General features: G+C 48.7%; 1 protein-coding gene across 1 annotated transcript in view; it reads left to right on the top strand.

The window, feature by feature from the left end:
• c4 (complement component 4) overlaps nucleotides 1-23,703 on the top strand; it is a 150,829-nt gene that overhangs the window by 103,938 nt on the left and 23,188 nt on the right. The window contains exons 27-34 of the mRNA XM_069919655.1: nucleotides 2,655-2,765; nucleotides 8,529-8,697; nucleotides 11,782-11,996; nucleotides 13,634-13,792; nucleotides 16,929-16,988; nucleotides 18,696-18,789; nucleotides 20,742-20,895; nucleotides 23,024-23,126. Coding sequence (XP_069775756.1) covers nucleotides 2,655-2,765; nucleotides 8,529-8,697; nucleotides 11,782-11,996; nucleotides 13,634-13,792; nucleotides 16,929-16,988; nucleotides 18,696-18,789; nucleotides 20,742-20,895; nucleotides 23,024-23,126 — 1,065 coding nt within the window. The remainder of the gene's footprint in view (nucleotides 1-2,654; nucleotides 2,766-8,528; nucleotides 8,698-11,781; nucleotides 11,997-13,633; nucleotides 13,793-16,928; nucleotides 16,989-18,695; nucleotides 18,790-20,741; nucleotides 20,896-23,023; nucleotides 23,127-23,703) is intronic.

The raw sequence follows: 23,703 nt of genomic DNA, 5'->3' as shown, positions 1-23,703 counted from the left end.
TATGTAGCCCATCTGTCTCTTGCATCCAGATCATCCTAGGGGCAGCCATCCCCCGAAATCCATTAGTCGTCCCTGCCTTGGTGTGTCAAGGCTCTCAGTTCAAGTCTACTACGATCTGACAGTTTCTACGTGCAACCCGACGAAACATCATTTCTCCAAACCACAACCCACACACAAAACTCACAACCCACAGCCCATAACGATCACATAAATAATCAACGTGAATATGGATAAAAAATTGGGATGATTTTCACGGTTACAGGACACCATTCATCAATCCCACAGTCGGCGGGAAGAAGCTATTCCCTAGCCTGGCCATCCTGATTTTGATGTTCCTGTACCTTCTTCCTGATGGTTGCTGGATGGAAGGGGTCCTGTACAATTCTTTGATACCTATTTGAGCAACGTTCCCAATGAATGGCGTCAATAGAGGAGAGGGAGCCCCCAGTGATCCTCTCACTTGTTTTGATGATCCTCTGTATTGACTTCTGGTCCAATGCTTTGCAGCTACTGTCCCACACAGTGATACAGCCAATGGTGCTCCTGTAAAAGGTTGTCAGGATGGGGGTGTGGGGGGGGGCCAGTAGCCTTGCCTTAGGATAAGCAGGTGTTCCAGACGAATGAGGAGATGCTGTGGGCCCAGGATAGGTCACCCCTTATACACACACCAAGGAACTTTATGAGCTGCATGCTCATCCATAATGGGATCGTTGAGGTCTCATTGAGAGTGGTCGACCTTCATCTTCCTGAAGTCCCCAATCATCATGTCCATGTTTGATGTGGGAGCTTCTGCCTCTCCCTTCCTTCCCTTTCCTCTCCCTCCCCCCTCTTCCTGCCTCTCTCACTCTCTCCATTCTATGCCGGTAATCCTTATCACCCCTACAAATTGAGGGCCCCTTCTGTAGGTCAGCATAACATTGTGAGCCGAAGGGCCTGCAATGTTCTATTTTCGTAATCCATCAACCTCTGCTTCCAATCCACACAATGACTTGGCCTCCACTTGGTCGCCTGTGGCAACAAATCCCACAGATTCACCCCACCCCCTCCCCACCTCAGTCTCTACATTGCTGAACAGCTCTATCCCATGTGACATCCTGGGGAATTTCCTCTGCCCCCTCTCCACTACAGTCTCATCATTTCTGTCCTGGTGACCAGAACCACATAGTGTTCTTGCTCACTCACAGTCTCTTTTTCTATCTCTCTTTCTTTCTCTCTCTCTGCCCCCTCCCTCCCTCTCACTCACTTCCTTCCCTTCTTTCTCCCTTTTCTCTCCCCACTCTCCTTCCCTCTCTTTACTTATCTCCCACACTCTCCCTCATGACTTCTTTCCCTCATTCTCCCTCCCTCACTTTTCCTCCCTTGTCCCCCTTTATCTCTCCCTCCCCCTTTGTCCCTCCCTCTCTCCACTTCTCTCTCTCTCACCCTCTCCCTCTCTGCCTGGCATCCAGTGGTTCACTTAATCCAACCTTGTGTGGGAGCCCACTCTTAGCAGATCCTGATCTGTCCCACAGCAAGCCCTAAGATTGGTGCCTCCTGAAGGGGCAGGACACCAAATGGTGGGGTACCCCACTGCCTGCTGCCAAATCAGGCTGGGTTCCCCACAGGATAGTTCACCAAGATCTCGGGGTGGTAAATCTGTGGAATTTGTTGCCAGGTCATTGGGTGTATTTAAGGCAGAGATTGAAAGGTCTTTGATTATCCTGGGCATCAAAGGTTATGTGGAGAAGGCTGGGGAGTGGGGCGAAGTGGGAGAATGGATCAGCTCATGATTGAATGGCAAGGTAGGCTCGATGAGCTGAATGGCCTACTTCTGCTCCTATGGGATGAGTCACACTACAGAGAAGAGGTGGAAAATCTCATGGTCTGGTGTGAGAGTAACAACCTGAGGTTCAATGTGAATAAGATGAAGGAGGTAATCGTGGACTTCAGGAGGACCAGGAATGACCACCCTCCTCTACACATCAACAACTCTGTAGTGGAGAGAACGGAGAGAACGAAGTTCCCCAGAGTCCACTTAACGAGTGACCTATCATGAACACACATCTCCTCACTTGTCAGGAAGGCGCAACAGCCACTGCACTTCCTGAGAAGACAGAAGTGGGCGAGGCCACCGGTCACCATCAAATCTACAGGAACTCTGTCGAGAGCATCCTGGATGGCTGCATCCCTGTGTGGGTACGGTTGCTGCAGAGAAATGGATCGGAGGTCAATCCACAGGACCATAAGAGTGGCAGAGAGGATGACTGGAGCCTCCTTCCCCCCACCCAACCCCTCTTCATTGTCTGAAGAGAGTGTGCAAAATCATTGAGGACCCCTTCCACCCCACACACGGTATTTTTCAGCTGCTCCCGTCAGGGAAGAGATACAGGAGGATCAGAGCCAGCACCGCTGGAACAGCTTCTTCCCACGGGCAGTGAGAACATTAAACGACATTCATGAAACAATATCTATTTGTAGAAATGGATAATTGTCTTGCATGTACATTGTCTGTCTGTACGTGTGTTATGTCTGGTTGTGTGTCTATATGTTTTGCACTGAGGACTGGAGAACACTGTTTCGTCGGGTTGCAGTTGGCTTGGCCATGGTCTGATGGAGAACATTTCTCTGTGTGCTGGCGGTGAGCTGTCTGCCTGACCTCTCGATGTTCATTCCAGGGCGGAGTTGGCGGACTGGAAAGCAGAGCGTCCTTGACGGCATTTATCACAATCGCGATGGTACACTCCCTCTCGTCATTCGAGGACAACACTGACGCAAAACGTCAAGTGGTAAGGCCTGATGACTCAGTGGTTAGGGAACTGGTCTTGTAAACCAGGGGTCGCGAGTTTGTTTCTCGCTGGGGCCTCATTTCTGTGAGGGGCAAAGTGACCCCCAAAGTTAAAGAAGTTCATGAATGTAGTATCACGTGTGACCCTAAGACTGGTATCTCATTGGCGGAGACGTCGCGGCGACTTGGGAGACCAAAAAATGGCTTGAGCTATCACCAAGGCAATGCCAGGGCGATGTCCAAGACGTCTCCAGACAAGGTGACAACCAACTCGCCCGGCAGTCACAGCGACGTCTCTGAGACGTCTTCTCAGTCGCGGCGACGTCTCCCCAGTCACGGACAAAATTAGTCTCCACAACGTCACCTCAGTCTCCTTGGTCTCCAGCAGGTCTCCCCAGTCGCGGACAAAATTAGTCTCCACGACGTTGCCGCAACTGATGGAGACCTGCTGGAGACGAAAAAGTCTCCAAAAAAACTGAACATGTTTGAATTTCCCGCGACTCTCCGGAGACCTGGCTAGTCTCCAGGAGATGTCGCAGAGACGTCTCCACAACCAGCAGAGACTCGGGTCGCCACTTAGTCTCCAGGCCAGTGAGATAGCCCCATAATGGAACCTTTACTTCCCTCCCCCCCCACCCCCCGGACTTTCTCTCATGCGGATGGGGAGCTGCTACCTTTACTGCCACCTTGCCGGTCTTCGAGCCACGTTGCATGAGGCAGGCCATTTGGTCCAACACATCCATGTCCACCAGCTTGGCATTCTTAGCTTGTCCCACCTGCCTGTATGTAGCCCACGCCTTGATATCTGTCCAAATGCTCATTGAACGTCGAGACTTTGCCCGCTGCCAGTGTTCTGGATGGAGACCACCCTCTGGGTTAAAACAACTTGCCCCTTAAATCTCTCCCTTCTCACCTTTCTTTTTTTAATTCCTTTATTAATTTCATTCTAAAAAGCCAAGCCAGTTCGTCATTTATATGGAATGCAAAATGTCAGTAAGAGATTATACAAATCAACATGTGCATCACTTCCATAATTATGCAAACAGCAAAAGGAAAGAGAATATAGAAAGAGAAAAAAAAAAATCAAATGTTAATCAAAACCCCCATCCCCGACACCTTTTATTCGGGATCGTCAAGACCAGACACCTGCCCTGGTTCGGAATCTTCCAGATTTTGGAATCCTTGTGATTTCCATCCCTTTAAGCCCACCCAAGTCGCACTACCATCCCTCACCCCCCCCCCCGCCTGCCAAAGCCATGCTGCCATCTCTCCCCCTCCTCCCTCTCCCTCGCCCAACTGAGTTACGTTGCCTTCTCTCCCTCCCTCTTCCCTCCTTTCCTCACTCCCTCCCTTCTCTCCCTCACCTTCTCTCCCCTCTCCCCCCTCCCTCCCCCTCCCATCCTCCTCCCCTCCTTCTGCCCCCTCCCTATCCCCCTCCATCCCTTCCTCTCCCTCCCTCTACCCCTCCCTCTCCCTCCCCGCTATACCAGTGCCAGGGGAACAACCCCCTTCTCAGTTCCCCTGCACTGGTGCAGTGGTTTCAGCTGCTTGGGGGATTATGGGTTGCGACGACAGCCATTGAGCCTCCGCTGGGCTGACTGAAAGTGCTGTGACGCACTTTTTCTAAACAACAATCCATTAGTGAAGTCTCTTGGGCACTCTCCAAAGCTTTTGCAAAGGCTCTTGGAGCCGGCCTGTTCAGCATGACAGTCTTTTAAATAAGATCTGTTTTAAACTGTTTGTATGTGACCTACACTTGCAAAATATATAGCAATCCGGGGGTGCTTTTAAGGTTGCGGAACATGAAGGGATACACGGGAGTTGAACGAGGGTCATGTTTGGTGCCAAACTCCATCTTTGATGAGCAAACGTCATCTTCCAGGGAAAAAAAGTGCTGGCTTTTGGAGGTTGCTGGGTTTCAGAATCCTGGATAAAAGGTTAGGTCCCTGTAACAACACTGCTCGGCAGAACGAAGCAACAGTAAACTTCACTCCTTAAAGTGAATGAAAAAAACTAACAAAACGCAGATTATAAAATGTAAAGGTTGTGGTAAGAATTCAAAAATGTTCCCCTAACATTTTGAATCTTATACTCGAATTATTAATTGAATATCGAATCATTTCTAAACTTAAACTTCAGCCATTGGACATTGTTACGAGCCTAGAGGACCCCAAAACCCAGCAGCAATTGATATTCACCAAGACAAATGGTTACTTTAAATAAAATTGCTTATAATTATCTTTAAACACAAAAACAGGATCAAACTTTAACTTATCACTATTAACTTCACTAATCTAAATTCTAATTCTAAGCGCACGTGTGTGTAATATGTGTGTAAGTTCAGAAAAGTTCTTGGCTTCACAGTCCAATCTCACTTCTCATTCCTCCAAGTTCACTGGTTGCAGGCAATTCTTATATTGTGCACAGAATTTAACATTTATAAAGTTCACCAAGCTTTGGTGCTTGAAAAGTAAATGGTTACCGCTCAGGAAGGTTCTTGTCAGTTTTTAGAGAGAGATTTGTTGTTCGCTTGACACCCACACTGATTCCTTTTTAAAAAAACCCACATCAGTGTCTTGCCAAAGAAACTTGCCCCCTTCAAGGTTCTCCAGATGATAACCTCTTTCTTTCAGGTCACCACAGAGTGCCTTTTTGTTTCTCCTATTTCAAGTGAAACATTAGGCAGGCATTCCTCTACTCTTGCATGAACCACAAGGGCTTTGACCAGGCTGAACTAAGCACTCACAACCCATCTTACAAATGGGGTTTTCCACAAGTTTGCCAGCTTGTTCTGTTCCAGTCCCAGCTGCTATTGCTGATTGATCTCTCTCTCTCAGAAAGAATAAACTTGTTTGACTCTCTCTGCTTGCAAAACCACATGACCTTCTTAGAACAGCAAGTTCCCTTCCAGACAGAACGTGGCTCCGACAAGCTCTTTCATCTGTTGCCTTTTTCTAAACAACAATCCATTAGTGAAGTCTCTTGGGCACTCTCCAAAGCTTTTGCAAAGGCTCTTGGAGCCGGCCTGTTCAGCATGACAGTCTTTTAAATAAGATCTGTTTTAAACTGTTTGTATGTGACCTACACTAACAAACCCTGCCCCAATTTATCTCCCAAAAAATATCTATATTCTGTCACAACATGAGGAGAAGGGCCGGGGTCCCTCCACCTGAGTAGTCCAGCACAACCAGCCACAAGAGAAGTAAAAGCTTTCTCTCCCCTTGAAACCTAATGACCAATCAAAGAGACCCATCCTCACTAGAGCGGTGGATAACCCAAAATGTCTTATAGCAAAACAAGGGCAATTTTGAGGTCATCCTATTTGGTTCCCCTAATTCTACCAAAATTATCTACAACAAACTTGGTAACTGCTCCATCCTCATTAAACCCCATGTCAGATCCCTTGGTGTGATATTTTTTTCCACCTTCAGTTTCGACAAACAAGTAGTAAAAGCTTGTTTTTTTTCCAGCCAAAATCAAATCATTCCTTTCATTTAAAGATCCTGAGATCCATGCGCGTATATTCTAACTCTCTATATACAGGAATTAATCAGTCTTCATTATTCCGTCTGCAACTGGTTCAGGATGTTGCAGCCGGGCTCCTGACAGGTGCCAAGAAGAGGGACCTTCCCTCCATTGGCTGCCAGTCTGGCAGAGGGCTGAGAAAAGTGCTCTCTGATTGAATGAAGGGGACGGGAGGTGGGGAGCTGGAGGACGGGGAGGGAAAGGAGGAAAGGAGGCAGAGGAGCGAGGGGGAGAGGAGATTTAATGGGAATTGGTGGGGAGAGCAGGAGGAATTGATATTGATGCCCTTGGGTTGGAGACTCTACCAAGATGGAATGTAAATCGAGCCCTGAACTACATGTGGCAATGAAAGCACATAGAGCATCCTAGAAGAGTACAGGCCCTTTGGCCCAAGTGGCTGTGCTAACCTATTCAACCCTACTCCTCAACAATTTAACCCTTCCCTCCCAACCCCATAACCATCTATTTTGCTTGCATCCCTCTGCCTGCCTCAGTCTCATTAATGCCCCTGTTATACCAGCCTCCACCACAAGCCCTGGCAATACATTCCAGGCACCCACCACTCTATGTTAAAAAAAACCCTGACGTCTCCCTTAAACTTTCCTCCCGCCACCTTGTATTAGACGTCCTCTGGTGTTTGCTACTCTCACCGCAGGATAAAGTCCACCCTATCCATGCCTCTCAGAATCTTGTAGACCTCTATTAAATCACCTCTCATCACTCGAAGGAGAGAAGTCCCAGTTCTGCTAACCTTAGGACATGTTCTCCAATCCAGGCAAATCTCCTCTGCACCTGCTCCACAGCTTCCACACCCTTCCTGTAATGAAGCGACCAGAACACAACACAATATTCCCAGTGTGATCTAAATGAGGGTTTTATGGAGCTGCACTTTACCTGACAAACAACAAACAATTCCAGAGAATGAGAGAGCCGTGCGCTGTGGAAACAGGCCATTCTACCTATCAAATCCATGCTAACCATTGAAGCGCTCACTGACACAAATGCAAAACTGATCCCAATATTTTATTCTCCCTGCAATCCCATCACGGGGAGACTTCAGGGGTAAATTGTTTATGCAGAAAGCAGTGGGAGCCTGGAAGGTATTGCCAGGGGTGGTGGTGGAGGCTGGAACAACAGGGACATTTAAAAGACTCTTAGACAGGCACATGGATGCTAGAGAGTTATGGGTGTGAGGGAAGGGATTTAGTCTGCTGAGTAGGTTTGTATAGGTCAGCACAATATCGTGGGCCGAAGGGCCTGTACCGAGCTGGAACATTCTAAGTTCTGCAATTCTCCCCAGGTTCCATCACTCACCTGCACGCCAGGGGGGTCATTTACAATGGGCATTTGAACTATCAAAATGCACATTTGGGATGTGGGATTGAGCCAGAGCACGCAGACATGCCATCACAGGGCGCCACGGTTAGTGCAGTGCTGTCGCAACACCAGCTGTCCGGGTTCAAATCTGGCGCTGTCTGACAGGAGTTTGAACGTTCTCCCTGAATATAGTGTATATTCATAAAAACAAGCTACCTTTCATCATTTTAATGATTCCCCGCAGCGTAGAAGAATGAAGGGAGGTTTGATAGACGGGACCCTCCAGCCAAATGGCATGAACATCAACTTCGCTTGTTTCTAATTTTAAAAAATCCCTTCTTCTTCCCCTTCTTCTTCCATCCAGCTGTCTCCTTTCACAGAGCCAAAATAAATGTTCACCTTTCCCATTATCATGTCTAATTACCCACTTCCTCTCCCGTCTTTAATGTAGATACCTGTCTTCTTTTTGCTTATACCTTAAGGAAGGGCTCAGGCCTGAAACGTCGGTGATATACCATGAACGCTGCCAGATTGGCTGAGTTAGACACAGACATGCATGGGAACAGGCCATTTTGTCCCAGGAGTCCAGTCCATGCCACCCAATTGACCTACAGCCCCTGGAACATTTGCGGCCCCAGGGAAATCAAACGCCTTTCACCCAGCGCGGGATTCGAACCCCAGCCCCAATCGCTGGCGCTGTAACGTTGCGCTACCTGCGCTGCCCAAACTGTTCCTAAGGGATTTCTGTGTGTTTTTTGCTTGGATCTCAGCATCTGCGGACTTTTGTGTTTCACTCAGTATCATTGAAAAATAGAGACGTCTCCCGCCTGTTTCCCAGTGGCCAGAATGGAGTGGAGGTGGGGGGGTGGGGGTACTGTTGTCCTTCTGTTCAGCCCATTCCAACTCCCTCGTTCTGCTGCAGGAAGACAGCATCCGCCAGGCCACAGCGTATCTCTCCGATCAACTGAAATTTATGAAGAGGCCGTACGTCCTGGCCATCACAGCCTACACGCTCGCCTTGGTCAACCCGTTGAGCTCAAAAGCAAAGATGGCATTTCAAAAACTCAAACGCCATGAGACGTATGATAGAGGTAAATGCATGGCAAGTGGCTCAACATTTTCATATTGTATTGACAATAACCACACCAGCAGGGCGAGTATAAGACAGCTTTAATAAACTAATATGTACACTAAGAGGTCTTGTCTCTCTGCAAGACAAACCTGGAAGGCTAGACTATAGCTCTGGGCTGCTCTATATACAAGGTCACTGGGATGACCCCTGGTGACCTAGTGGTGTAATTACATATCACCACACATATTGTCAGGTCATAGTACAGAATATTACACAAAATTGCCATCTTCCTGTCTTCGCCTCCAGCCCTCCTGCAGCCTCTGCAGCCGCATGGACTCCTGCTTGATCCATCGGCCGCCCCAGCTCCAGCTCTGAACATCTGGCACAGTCAGCCTTCGGGAGCCCTTCTTGCCCTCAGCGCCCTGCAGGAACACCTCAGCACCCTGCAGGATCCCCCTTCCCCCCCCCCCCGGCCCCAAGTCACCCGCAGCTTGCGCGGGTCCCTCAGCCGCAGATCATCTTCTTCTCAACCGGGACGGTGTGGTCCCATCGCCCTGCACCGGACCGCTGCTGCCTGCTGCCTGCAGCCTGCAACCCCTCACGGTTCGCTGCCCAGCCCAGGCACCGCCACCTGGGGCACAGGACCCCCTGCTTCCCGATGGCAGGATCTAAAATAAACCATACACGGCTCCTTTAATAGGCTGTTCAAAGCAGCGCTGGCATTAGGACCCGGTGGTGCAGCACTATGTCTCCGTACTCCACCGCTGCCACCACTAGAACCTCGCACAGCTGGGAAGCAGGCCCCTCGGCCCGCCTTGACCATGCTGACTGAGCCAGCCCCACTCATTCTACTGGTATCCCTCTGAACTCTTCCTATCCACACGTCTGCGCGGGTTTCCTCCCACCCCTCTGAAAATGCACAGGGATTTGTCAGTCAATTTGGGGGCAGTTGGGCAGTGCAGAAGGATCTGTCACCCTGCTAAATTTTAAAAGTTGTCCCCACCTCCACCACCCCTTCGTCCCACATGCCCACTGTGTGAAGACGTTACCCCTCCGGCCCATTTTAAATGAAATGTTTAAATTTGATTTACAGCCCAGTAGAAGCGATTCTGGCCATTGAAACACATGCTGCTCAGTTACACCCACATTAACTCGAGGGAATCCATAGTAATGAGAAGGACCTTCGAGAAATGTCAGATTGTCAAAGAGGTGAAAATAGGAATAAGGTGAAAATAAGGTGAAAATAGGAAAGTTGCTTTCCCTGGTAGGTGACACTGGGTACAAAGGCTTAAGATACGGGGGGAGTAAATTTAACATTTTAAATTTAGAAGTACAGCAGGGTAATAGGCCTTTCCAGCCCCCAAGCTCGTGCTGCCAAAATATCCCAATTAACCTACATCCTTGTACGTTTTTTGAAGGAGAGGAAAACCACGTCGACACTGAAAGAACGTAGAAACTCCTTATAGATGGCGGTGGATTCGAACCTGGGTCACATGCGCTGTAACAGTGTGGCGCCTTCCTTGCCACCCCTCTTCCCCCTCTCACTTTAAACCCACACCATCCAGCTTCAAACTCCCCTACCGTGGGGAAATCTACACACAGACTCTACACTCAATTCATGCACATTGGACGCTCATTACTAACTGGACAGCAAATTTTTTCAAAAAGTTTGCTTCCTAAAAAGAAATTGAGTATTATGATCAACAACTTCAAGTAGGACACAAAGATCATTTCAGATTTGCTGGATCACGTAAGAAGTTGGAGAAACATTAAATTAATCTTTATGGCACGATTAATCACATAATGATGCTGACACATTGCATTAGTTCAACCAACCTCAAAATGCTTTGCCGTTGATTTTCATTTGGACTTGACATCTGATGCCTCTCATGTCAGTGACCAACAATAGTCGGCTAACATTGATGGATTGCTGTTGCCCACTTTTCCATGGTTGCACCGTCCCCCTTGCCTGTAACTGAAGGCACCAAGATCAGCAGGGAATACGTCCAAGTGTGAATGCAGAAAATGAATTTTCAGTGACATGTTGCACTTCATTGTTTTTTATGCCTGGTGTAGACTTAAAATGTGACAGGAAATCACAAAAACAGATTATATCCAAAAACGATACCTGGTAGGAAAACGTTAAGGTGATTTTTCATGATCAGTAGTCCAAAATCCATAAAATACGTCAGGAAGTGTTCAGGAAGCAAAACCTATGTTTTCCAGTGTAATCGGGCCTCCCAATAAATCACTGATAATCACAACTCCCGATTGTGAAACAAGGGTTAAACAAACAGTACCCATCACCCACAGGCACATTATCCCACTTAACTAAACTATGGTTAAACATACAGTACCCACCACCCAAAGGCACAGTATCTCACTTAACTAAACGAGGGTTAAACAAACAGTACCCACCACCCAAAGGCACAGTATCCCACTTAACTAAACGAGGGTTAAACAAACAGTACCCACCACCCTCAGGAATTGTATCCTACTTAAGTAAACGATGGGTAAACAATCAATGCTCACCACCCACAGGCACTGGAGTTCTTTCTAGGTATGCACCACAATAGCCCCCCTCCCCCACCCCCACCATGTACCGGAACACACCTTGCAATTGACTCTCCAGCATTGCCCACGTCTCACAATCTGGACCAGAGCTAGGGTTTGTCCTCATGCAAAAAAATGAGATGACTGCTCCAAATGGTGGTCTTTCTGCAGGCACTGGTTGGAGGGGCCGGCTCAGGTGCCCCCAAAATAGGGCAGATGGATAAGAAAGCCAGTGGCGAGGTATGCATACATTCAAAGGAGCCAATAGCAATGTCTTCCCTCACCTGTGGGCAGGCTGAGCCTTAGGGAAATTACTTTCAACCTGCCTGATCAGGTGACCCTCCAGGAGCAAGCACATAGATTATATCTTGTGTTTGGTGCAGCTTCCTATCGGATAATCCTCCTGGATTACAACAAGCTACCCGTGGGGGACATGGGATGGGGGAGGGCGCGGGCAGCTCCGGAGGTCAGGGCTGATCCCGGTGCTACCCACTTGTCTGCAAGCGGATGTGGAATCTCACCTCCTCCCTGTCCTTGAATCATGAAACAGAAACCGACTCTCGCCACTGGAAGATTGATGTCTGGGCACTGAGGGCCCGCGAAAGTCGACTTAATCGGGTGCCACGGGCATCAGCGGTGGAGGTGGAGGCCACAGCCTACGCACTGTTGGCAGCTTTAACCATGAAGGAATTCAGTTATGCCAATGCCATCGTGAAATGGTTAACGGAACAACGCAACTATGGCGGCGGATTCCGTTCTACCCAGGTACATCAACAGATTTATTTTATTGTCAGGTAATAACATATTAAGACTTGCCATATGAGTCTGTTCAAAAACACTGAGTGTCCATGGATTTGCCTCCAGGGCGTCTGCAGCCGCACACACTCCTGTTTTTATCCATTGGTAAACCCGAGCTCCAGATCCGAACCTCCAACATCACCACGAAGTACCTGAGGCCTTTTGGGAGCCCTTCTTGGCCTCAGTGCCTTCTCCAATCCTAGTTCTGATCCCTGGCCCCCATTAGCCGGTATCCTGCAGCCTCGCTGCCCATGCGGCTCCCACAACCCCAAATTGCCCGCGGCCTGTGTGTCCTCACTGGTCCACCACTGTAGTTACTGTCCTGTAGGGTCATCTCCTCTGCTTCACTGGGGGACGGGGCTGGGGGTGGGGGGAGTGGAGGGGTAGTTTTCTTCCAGTTTCTGGTGCTCTGCACCGTTCTGCTACACCCCCAGAGAGTCTACATTCCCTCGAGGTGCATTTCCCAGCACAGGCACCACCATCTTGGACACAGACCCCCACCCCCTCCATGGGTGTTCCAAGATGTTAACAAAAAAACACCACTTCATAGGAGACCGGGAGCTGCAGATGCCACTTCTTCTCCACCCAGAGATGTCAGCCTCCGCCCAACCAATCTCCCTTACCCCACCCCACTCCCCACACCGGACCCTCATCCCTAGGCTGGGCAGAGACTTACTCGCACTTCACAGTGGATGCTGCAGACTCCTTCTCAAGACAAACCAACCCCACCTTCTCCAAGCACCTGTCCGTAGGTGGGGCCACCCTTTTAATTCTCTTCACCGATCCCATGCTTGTCATTCGTTGGCAAACTGATGTCAAACGTAAACTCAAGGTACATCACGTTGCGTCCCACACACAACACTCAAACGTGCTGAAGAAACTCAGTAGGCCATGCAGCGTCTGTAGAAAGAAAAGGGTCACCAACATTTCGGGCCTGGGCCCTTCGTCAAGGTGGGAGCTAAAAGCAGACAGGTGCCTGAATAAAAACTTGGGGGGCAGGAGGAGGAAGGGGGAGGGGAGGAGGGAAAAAGGAGAGGAGGGAGGAAGGGGCAGGGGAGGAGGGAGAAAGGGGAGGAGAGGAGGGAGGGTGGGAGAGGAGGGAGGAAGAGGCAGAGAGGAGGGAGGAAGTGGAGGTGAGGAGGGCGAAGGGGCAGGGGGAGGAGCACAGACTAACGTAAGTAGCCACAGGTGGGTGTAGATGTGAGGGTAGAAGCTGGAGAAAGGGAGATGGGAGTAGCTCTCTGAACGGAGAGGGAGAGGAAGGAGAGCTGGTGAGGGCAGAGAGAGAGACTCGGAGGATGGGTTTAACAGAAACTGGAGGTCGATGTTAATGTTATCTGGTTGGACGGAGCTCAGACAGGATATTATGTGTTGACCTTGCAATTTGCGAGCGGCCTCAGTGCCCGAGGCCACGAATGTCCGAGTGGGAATGGGGTGTGGAATTAAAATGGCTGGCCCCTTTAAACTTTTCATCCAGTAGATGCTGCTGAGTAGCACCATTGGCCATAACACTACAACCCCAGCGTCTGCAAACTTGCCCGTTGATCTCACTTCCATGGCCTCTGGTCCCATTCTCACAGAGACCCTCTCTCTTTGTGGTCCAGGACACGGTGATCGCATTGGAGGCTCTCTCAGAGTACAGCATCGCTACCTTTTATCCTCAGAAGATAGACATGCAGTTTGAATTCAGGAGCCCTTCCAGAAAATCGGCAAAAATTCTCAAGATACAGCGAAACAACGCACTGATTCAGGAGAGGTTGACGGTAGGATTGTGATTTGGATTTTAAAAAGGCAACTGAGGGATTTGGGATTTCCGTTTTTCAACCACAGAACGTAAACCTAGGACAGGACAGGCCCATCAGCCCACAATGCTCTACGGTCCTGCATAAACCAACTCAAGTTCATTGGCATTCGATGAAAGAGTGCTCTCTGGTCCTGGGTGCCAAACACTCAGACACACAACCAGACAAAGCACACATTCTGCCAAGTGGCACAAATGCAGTACGAACACACGTATAAAATGTACGTACTTCGTGGCGGATCGCGCCTCTTGGTGTTTGTACAATTCGTAAACGACTACAATGTATACATGAATAAAATGAATAAATATTGTTTAATTATTAAACAGGGATGGCCAACATTTTAATTTTTAATTTTGACATACAGCATGGTAACAGGCTGTTTTAGCCCATGACTACGTACCGGAGGGTATCAGTTAATTGGGCGGCATGGACTCGGGGGCCGAAATGGTATGTCTAAATTAAAAATGGAAAGGTTGGCCACCCCACTGGGAGGGTCAGTGTGAGCCATTCCTTTGGCTGTTCTGCATTCTCACCACCTGTGGGAAGAAGCTATTCCTCAGCCTGGTCGTGCTGGCTCTGATCCTCCTGGATCTCTTCCCCCGACGGGAGCAGCTGGAAGACGCTGCGTGCGGGGTGGAAGGGGCCCTCCACAGCAATCAGTTCTTTCCACTCACATCCCACTTTAAGTAATCCCTATGCCATCAGTGCTCTGTGATGAGTAAGGGATTACTTAAGACGAGAGGTGACTGGGCAGGAAAGTTTGAGAATCACTGCTCAAGACCCAATTGTTACTGAAATATTTTGCTTGAGAAAAATTGTCATTGTCCCATTTTCTTTGGACTGATGAAACCGTGCACTTAACGAGTCAATGAGGGACTATCAAACTTTTTCTTTCCACCCACATCCCACCTTAAGCAATCCCTTACCAATCACAGAGCACAGGGATGACTTAAAGTGGAATGTGAGTGGAAAGAAAAAGGTTGAGAACCACTGATATCCTCACCTTTCCCTACTGCAAATCCAGAATTCTTGATTTTTCTTACTAAAATTTCACTTTTATTTATATTTAGAGATACTGCGTGGTGACTGGCCCTTCAATCCTACAGGCTTGCACCAACCCCACATACACTAGTTAACCTACAAACCCTATACGCCTTTGGAACATGGGAGGAAGCCAGAGCACCCTGGAGGAAGCCCACACAGACATGGGGAGAAGGTACAAACTCCTTACAGACCCGAGTCGCTGGTGGGTGTCCAGAACGATAAATAGATTTAGTCGATCTATTCCCAGATCTGCAGACAAATCCATTTAAAGAGGTCTCAAGACTAGTGTAGCAGTTAGCACCAGCGACCCAGGTTCAAATCCCACGGGTGCTCCATTTCCCTCCCACCCTCCAAAAGCATACAGGGTTTGGAGGTGAATTGGAATTTAGAAGAATGGAGAGGGGGCGGTTCTCACTGAAACATGTTGGATGTTTGGATGTTGAAAGGCGTGGACAGAGTAGACGGAGAAAAGTTGTTCATCCATGGTGGGAGAGTCCGGGTCAGGAGGCCACAACTTCAGGATCGAAGAGCATCCACTTGTTGAGGGATTTCTTCAGCCGGAGGGTGGTGAATCTGTGGAATTTGGTGCCACGGGCGTTTGTGGAGACCAAGTCATTGGATGTATTTAAGGCAGAGATTGATAGGTTCTTGATTAGCCAGGTGATGGGGAGAAAGCCGCGCAGTGGGGCTGAGTGGGGAAAATGGATCAGCTCATGATTGAATGCTGGGGCAGACTCAATGGGATGAATGGCCTATTTCTGCTGCTATGTCTTATGGTCTTATGGTGTAATTGGGCCGCGTGTGCTCATGGGCCTTAAGGACCTGTTACCGTGCTGCATGTCTAAATTAAAAATAAAATTATAGGCCCATTGCATAAGGTAGGAACTGATCTCGGCCAGCACCATGAAGGGCACCGGTCAAGATGTTTATTGTCATCTGATTGCACAAGAACAACCCGATGAAACTGCATTCTCCGGTTCTCGGTGCCAAATACGCAGACCCACAACCAGACATAACACACATGCAGACAAACAGTGGACGTGCAGGGCAAGTATTCATATATACAGATAAATAAATAAATATTGTTTTGGAACTATAAGACTCTTTGGTCGTTCAGCGTTCTCACTGCCCGTGCGTAGAAGCTGTTCCTCAGCCTGGAGGTGGTTGCCACTAAAAGATGCCACGTCCAGGGAGGAAGGGGCCTTCAGTGATTCTGGGCGCCCCCTCCAGACAATGATCCCGGTAGATCACGTTGATGGTGGGGGGTGGTGGGGGAGACCCCAGTGATCCTCTCTGCCGTTCTTCTGGTCCTGTGGATTGACCTCCGATCCATTTCTCTGCAGCAACTGCACCCACACAGTGATGCAATCAGCCGGGATGCTCTCGGTAGATGGTGGCCAATAACCTTGCCCGCTTCAGTTTTCTAAGGAAGTGCAGTGACTGTTGCACCTTCCTGACAAATGAGGAGATGTTGAGCACCAATGATCGGTCACTAGTTAAGTGAACTCCAAAGAATTTGGTGCTCTCCACTATAGTGTTGTTGTTATGTAGTGGAGAGTGGTCACTCCTGGTCCTTCTGAAGTCCCGATCATCTCCTTCATCTTGTCCAGGTGGAGACTCAAGGTTTTACTCTCGTACCATTTCACGAGATTTTCCACCTCTTCTCTGTAGGGCGACTCATTGTTGCCGATGAGGCCGCCGTCTGTCGTGTCATCTGCCAACCTGGGTCAGTAGTGTGAACAGGACCAGACTGAGGTTCGCCAGTGCTCAGTGTGACGGTGGGCAAAATCCCCGCTATCTGGAATTCAAGCAACCAGCTGCCTCAAGCAACTGGCAAAATAAAAATAAATCACAGAAAATAAACTGGTAAAAAAATTCGAATCACGCACCGGGCAATCTCAAGCAATCGAAAAATTCACTTATCCGGCATCCACCAATTCCCATAAGTGCTGGATGCTGGGGGGTAGAGGTTTGCTGTATTATGCTAATAGACCCTTGAAGCGAACCTTGAAGTCTCCACCTTTGAGTTAATTCCTGCGATATTCCTTTTCAGTTCCCGCTCGGAGAAAACATCAGTGTCGAAGTCAGTGGTTCAGGGAACGGGACACTTACTGTGAGTCAAACACCATTCCATCTCTTACTTGTACCTTTGGCTTTGGAAACTGAACTTCGAACTGCCTTCCGAGAATTGGGCCTTGAGCTGTAGTGGTTGATGTATCCCGCACGCACGCGCGCGCACACTCACACACACACACACACACACACACACACACACACACACACACATTCTCACACACGCACACACACACCCACACACCCATACACACCAGTGTATTCGTGCATAACTGGGGTTTAAGTTCGATGTGTTAATAAATTCAGTGAAGTTTAGATAAATGTGAATAAATTAGATGAGGAGTTATATCATTGTTAATGAATCACTAAAATATTATTTTTAATATAACACCGTCTGGGCTCATTTTTATCACTGCTGTCTGGGACTTATCCTGGGGTCTATATATTCCTGCGACTATAGGCTCTCGACATCTCATCTTGTTGATAACGCTGCAGTAATCAGTGGTGTGTAAATTTACAACAGGGAGAGGGGCAGGATCAGAACATAGAACACTTCCAGCACCGTGCAGGCCCTTCAGCCCGTGATGCTATGCTGACCCATATATACCTACCAAAAAAAAAACAACTAAACCCTCCCTACCTCATAACCCTTTCTCTTTTTTGCATCCACAGGCCTGTCTTAAATGCCCCTGATGTTCCAGCCTTCATCACCGCCCTGGAAGTGTATTCCAGGCACCCACAACTCTCTGTGTAAAAAAAGACCCTACTTCTGATATCCCGCCCCCCAAACTTCACTTTGTACAGATGTCCTCTGGTGTTTGTTACTCCCACCCTGGGGAAAAAGATACTGGCTGAGGTAGCAGCAAGCACAAAACTCAAATAACTGTACAACAGGTAAAGGTCTGAACGCCAGTTCATGCTTTGGTGGCTCCCGTGTGACTGGCTCAGGAGGGGCTGGCTCAGGTCTATATTCGGGTCGGCTGATTGACAGCTGGCCAGATGGAGTCAGCCTTTCAGGTGGTCATATCACCACACTCTATTAAATCACCTCTTATCCTTCTGCGTCCCAACTTTGCTAATCTTGTCTTGTTTTCCAATCCAGGAAGCATCCTGGCCAATCTCCTCTACACCCTCTCCATAGCTTCCACATCCTTCCTGAACTGAACGCAATATTCCAAGTGGGGTCTCAGCAGAGATTAATAGAAGCTCCAGCATTACCTCACGGCTCCTGAACGCAATCCCCCAATTCATGAAGCTCAGCCAAACATAGGCCTTCTTTTCTGTCCCCTTGCGGAAACCTTAAGAGATTATGGATTTGGACCCTAAAGTCCTTCCGATTATCAACTGTTAAGTATCCGACCATTAACCTTGCATTCAGCCTTCAAGTTTGACCTGCCAAAATGCATCACCTCACACTTATCCTGACTGAAATCCACCTGCCACTTTTCCACCCTGTGCATATCCTATTGTAACCTACGACAGCCTACAACACTTCCAACCTTCGTATCATATGCAAACTCACTGACCACTACATTTTTGTCCAGATCATTGATAAAAGAGGAGGGGCTCCAGACCAGATCCCCTGCGGAACGCCACTAGTCACTAGTCTCTAGGCAGAATGTTGTTCCGTCCTGGTTAGAGGGTGGAACACTGGAACGAATGGACAGCAGTCCTACCCAATGCGCCACTGTAAACAAAACTCAAGGAGCTTGTCATTTTAACATGAGTTTATTTGCGGCTTTTGCAGTTTCTGAAGATGTACCAGGTGATCGAAGAAAGTGAGAATGCCTGTGGAAACCTGGGCCTGGAAGTCACGATGCACGGCGAGGTGGAGTACGCAGGTGGGTGAGGGGAGAAGGGGTGGCCTCCAAGGAGCAGCGATCCTGTCGGAGCTGAGCTGCCCCTTCAGTTCACGTCGGTCCCGCGATCCGTGATGTCGAATAGAATTCCACCGCTCACCCTGCCCAAAATTGTGGGCAAAATCAGGTGGCTCCCCACTCCCCCCAACCCCCTTTTCAATGGGATCATTCCATCAGAGATGGTGCAGTCAGTTTAAGGGGTACAGTTCGATAGATTTTCCCACACATGGGGAATTGGAGGTTCTGGGGACATGAGGTGAGTCAGATCAGCTGCGATCTCATTGACTGAAGGAGCAGGATCGACGGGCCAAATGGCTGACTCCTGCTCCCATTTTCTTAGGTCCCTGTTAAAATGCCATGCTGAATTATGCTCAATACCTTCACATAGAACATTCCAGCACAGTATAGTACAGGCCTTTCAGCCCACAATGTTGTGCCAGCCTGGCATTTGTCCTCTGGCGTTTGTTACTCTCACCCCCAGGAAGAGCGTGTCCACCCTATCTAGGTTGAGAACCATTGGCCTCGTCCCATAGTCCATAGCCCTCCATACCTCTCACCATCCACGTAATCGTCCACATTCCCCTTAAATGTGCAAATTGAGCCCGCATTCAGTGAACAGCTTGTTCTACACTCCCATCGCTCTCTGAATGGAGAAGTTCCCCCTAAACCAGTGGTTCTCAACCTTTTTCTTTCCACTCACATCCCACTTTAAGTAATCCCTGGGCCTTCGGTGCTCTGCGATTAGTAAGGTGGGATATGGGTGGGAGGGGAAGGTTGAGAACCACTGCTCTAGACTTAATTGTTACTGAAATATTTGGCATGACAAAAATGGTCATTGGCCCATTTCCATTTGGAGTCCTGAAACCGTGCACATAACAAGTCAATGAGGGACGATTAAAACAGTGGTTCTCAAACTGCTTTCCACCCACATCCCACCTTAAGCAATCCCTTACTAATCACAGAGCACTGATGGCAGAGGGAAATCTTAAAGTGGGATGTGAGTGGAAAGAAAAAGGTTGAGAACCACTGCCCTAAACCTTTTGCCCTTAATCCATGTCCTCTGGTTTGTATCTCACCTACCCTCAGTGGAAAAAGTCTATCTGTCTCTCCCCCTCATAATGTTAAATACCTCTATCAAATCTCCCCTCATTCTTCTACGCTCCAGGCAATAAAATCCTAACCTGTTTTGCTCAGTTCCTGAAGTCCGGACAACATCCGGGGGCGGGATATCAGAAGTAGGGTCTTTTTTTACACAGAGAGTTGTGGGTGCCTGGAATACACTTCCAGGGCGGTGGTGAAGGCTGGAACATCAGGGGCATTTAAGACAGGCCTGTGGATGCAAAAAAGTGAAAGGGTTATTGATATCGTTTCTGTAGTTAGGTGACCAGAACTGCACACAATACTCCAAATTTGGCCTCACCAATGTCTGATACAACTTTACCAGAGGATTCCAGCTCCTACCCTCTATTAAGTCACCTCTCATCCTTCTTCGATCCCAAGACAAAAGCCCCTAGCTCCGTTAAACTTGCCTCATATACGAGTTGATGAAATTACCCTATTGTACCAGCCTCTGCCACCACCCTTGGCAATGCACTGCAGGCATCCACGACCCTCTGGATAAAAAAAAACTTACCCCTGACGTCTCCCCTATATGTCCCTCCCCTCACCTTACACAGATGTCCTGTGGTAGCAATGTCCTTCACCCTTCTTTCCGTACTCCATTCGCGCAAAAGATTTCCGTTGACCTATTTGTCAGGCCTTCGGATCTCAGAGACACAGGAAAGATGTGCAGCCCAGAAATGACCCCGCCACTCCATGCCCAGCGTCTAGCTCACCTCCAACCTTTGACGGGGCAGGGTCAGAGGTGAGCAGGCCACGACCAATCACGCCTCTGCTGACTGTGAGTTTTCCCCCCTCCCCCACCCAACGGGCAGGACAGAATCAGTTCGTAGATTACGATGACCAAGAGGAATGGGAAGCAAAGCCGATCACCAGGATAGGCTGGTTCGATCTCCGCTCGAGAAGGAGGAGGAGGCAGGCGCCGGCCCCGGACAAGACGGAGATCCTCTATTACAAAGTCTGCTTCTGGTCAGTGTTGCCGGAGTTCCGTAGCAGTAACGTCGTGGTGAGAAGTGGAGTGAGCATGCTGTCTCGTTCACCCTCTTCATGGTTCAGCAAAGAACTCTTCCAATTAACTAATTACATGCAAAATCACGACGGTAAATTTCAATTATTTCACATTTGGATGCCCAGCACAGGAACAGGGCTCATGAGTCATACATTCTACAATGTACCAAATTCCCCAAAATGCAGCCAAACAAGTACTTGTAAAGAAAACCCATAACGGCAAACTAACTAATTAAATTAAAAGAGACCATAAGACAGGAGCAGAAACAGCCCATCAAGTCTGCCTCTCCATTCAATCATGAGCTGATCCATTTCCCATCTCAGCCCCACTGCCCGGCCTACTCCCTTTGATGCCCTGGCTAATCAAGAACCTATCAATCTCTGTCTTAAATACACCCATCAACCCAGCCTCTACAAGAGTCCATTTATTGTCATAATAAAAACAGTGTCATATGACACAAAATTGCCTTTGATCTGCTCTAAGGCAGATAAATTTGCCATCGGCAGAATATGCCTCTTAAGGTTAGAGAGAAGCAAAAGAGACTGGGCGGTTGGACCCCGCAGGAGCGCTGTATCTCCCATTCCCTGTGGGTCCGCACCAGCGACAACAACACAACTGCCTGTGGGAACAAAGGCCCTCCGGCCCATGAGCCCGGTCTGCCCAGATACCCCATTTAACCAACATGCTCAGAGCCTGCCGACATTTTGCTCATCCCTCGACGAAGGTCTCAAGACCAAAACGTTGGTTATCTTTGCAGTGCAAACCACGCTGTTTGACCTGCTGAGTTTTTCCAGCGTTGTGTTTTTACTTCGATTTTGTGCCTTCTCCAGCCTACAAACCCCGTATGTTTTTGGAGGGTGGGGGCAGACCAAGGCACCCTGATGAAACCCACAGAGAGGAAGTACAAGCTCCTTACGGGATTCGAACCCAGGCTGCGGGCCCCATTACAGCATTGCACTAACCATTCTTTTCCACAATATTTGGCGAAGTTTCTTCAAGGAATGGCCACCCTGAAGAAATTCTAATGCCCCCTCCCCCTTTCCCTTCTCGGCTTCTTCTCCCTTCCACCCTGCTCCTCCCCCTGCCCCTTCCTCCTTCCTCTCCTTCTCTCCCCCCCCCCACCATTTCATTCAGACACCTGCCTGCTTTTTGCTTATCCCTTGATGAAGGCCTTTACCCTCTATGGATGCTGTGTAACCTGCTAAGTTTCTCCAACGTCTGTGCATTGTACCCGACCGCAGCATCTTGCGCTGTCCGCAAGGAGTTTGCACGTTCCCTGAGGCCTGAATGGGTTTCCTCTGGGTGCTCTGGTTTTGGAGAACAATACAGAACAGTGCAGGCCCTTCGGCCCTCGATTTTGTGCTGACCTATATATTTCTACCAAAAAAAAATCTCAATCCAGCTCTGCTAACCTGGCTTCATAATGAGGTGACCACAATAATCTACGTGTGGTCTCACCAGCAATTTATAGAGTTGCAACAAGATGTCTCAACTCTCGAACTCAATCCCCCAACCAATGAAGCCTTATTTTTCATACACTATCATTTTTATTTGATAAGAGTAATGTTGTAAGATGGTTATAATATGAATATTTGCTCTCTGACGCTGTCGCAAAACCCCGAATTTCATGACTTGTTCGTGGCAATAAATCCTGATTCTGATGCAAAATAAATAAAAATAGTGCAGAAAAGGAAAGGACAAAGTAAGGCAGCGTCTTTGGTTCATTGATCATTCAGGAATCTGATGGAGGAGGGGAAGAATCTGACCTTGTGTCACTAAGTGCAGGCTCCTGGACCTTTTCCCCGATGGTAGCAGAGCAAAGGGGGCATGGCCTGGGTGGTGGGGGATCTTTGAGGATAGAGGCTGCTTTTTTAAGACACCGCCTCATGTAGACGTCCACGATGGAGTGAATTCTGGTGCCTGTGATATTGCAGGGCAACCCTCTGGGGTTATTCTTGTCCCGGGCATTGGCACCTCTGTACCAGTGGGGCTAGGGATAATAATAATTTGGCACAGACTAGACAGGCCAAAGGGCCTGTTTCTATGTTGTAGTGTTCCATGTTCTATTTATCCACTTACTTCCCACAGGCGCTTGTCCGATGGAGCCGACGTTCAGGAACCCTCGGGAATGGCAGTCGTGGACATCACACTGCTCAGCGGATTTGAGCCTGACATGCTGGACCTTGATAAGGTCAGAGCAGCTCCCTCCATCGATCGGGCATGGCTTTTAGCGAGCTAGAGAACACGGGGTTAAGGGTGAACGGTGTGAGATGTTTAACGGGAGCATTTGCGAGAACTTCTTCATGCAGAGAGTTTGGGCCAAGCTGCCAGCTGTAATTATTATTTTTAAATTTAGACGTACAGCCACAGTGAGAGGCCCTTTCAGCCCATGAGCCCAAGCCGCCCAAACACGGCTGTGCCCTGCAATCCGAAAGTAGAGTGTTCCTATGAAACCTTTCGCCAGCCGAAATGGTTAAAGCGAAGCAGCGATTGGCCATCATTTTAAAAGCGGAAAACTTTGAGTGTTCCCAGACCCAAAAAATATAACAATTACAGCACGGAAAAAGGCCCTTCTAGTCCATGCCAAACACTTTCTCCCACCTAACCCCACTGATCTACCCTCAACCTGTAACCCTCCACTCCTTTCCCGTCCATGTACAGATCCAACTTCTCCTTAAATGCTAAATATCGAGCCCTCCACTACTTCATCTGGAAGCTCGTTCCACACACCCACTGCTCTCTGAGTAAAGAAGTCCCCCCCCCCCCAT

Source organism: Narcine bancroftii, chromosome 2 (assembly GCF_036971445.1).
Source record: "Narcine bancroftii isolate sNarBan1 chromosome 2, sNarBan1.hap1, whole genome shotgun sequence".
Lineage (NCBI taxonomy): Eukaryota > Metazoa > Chordata > Chondrichthyes > Torpediniformes > Narcinidae > Narcine > Narcine bancroftii.
Note: the sequence above shows the minus strand (reverse complement) of the source record. Positions and strands in the feature narration are given on the sequence as shown.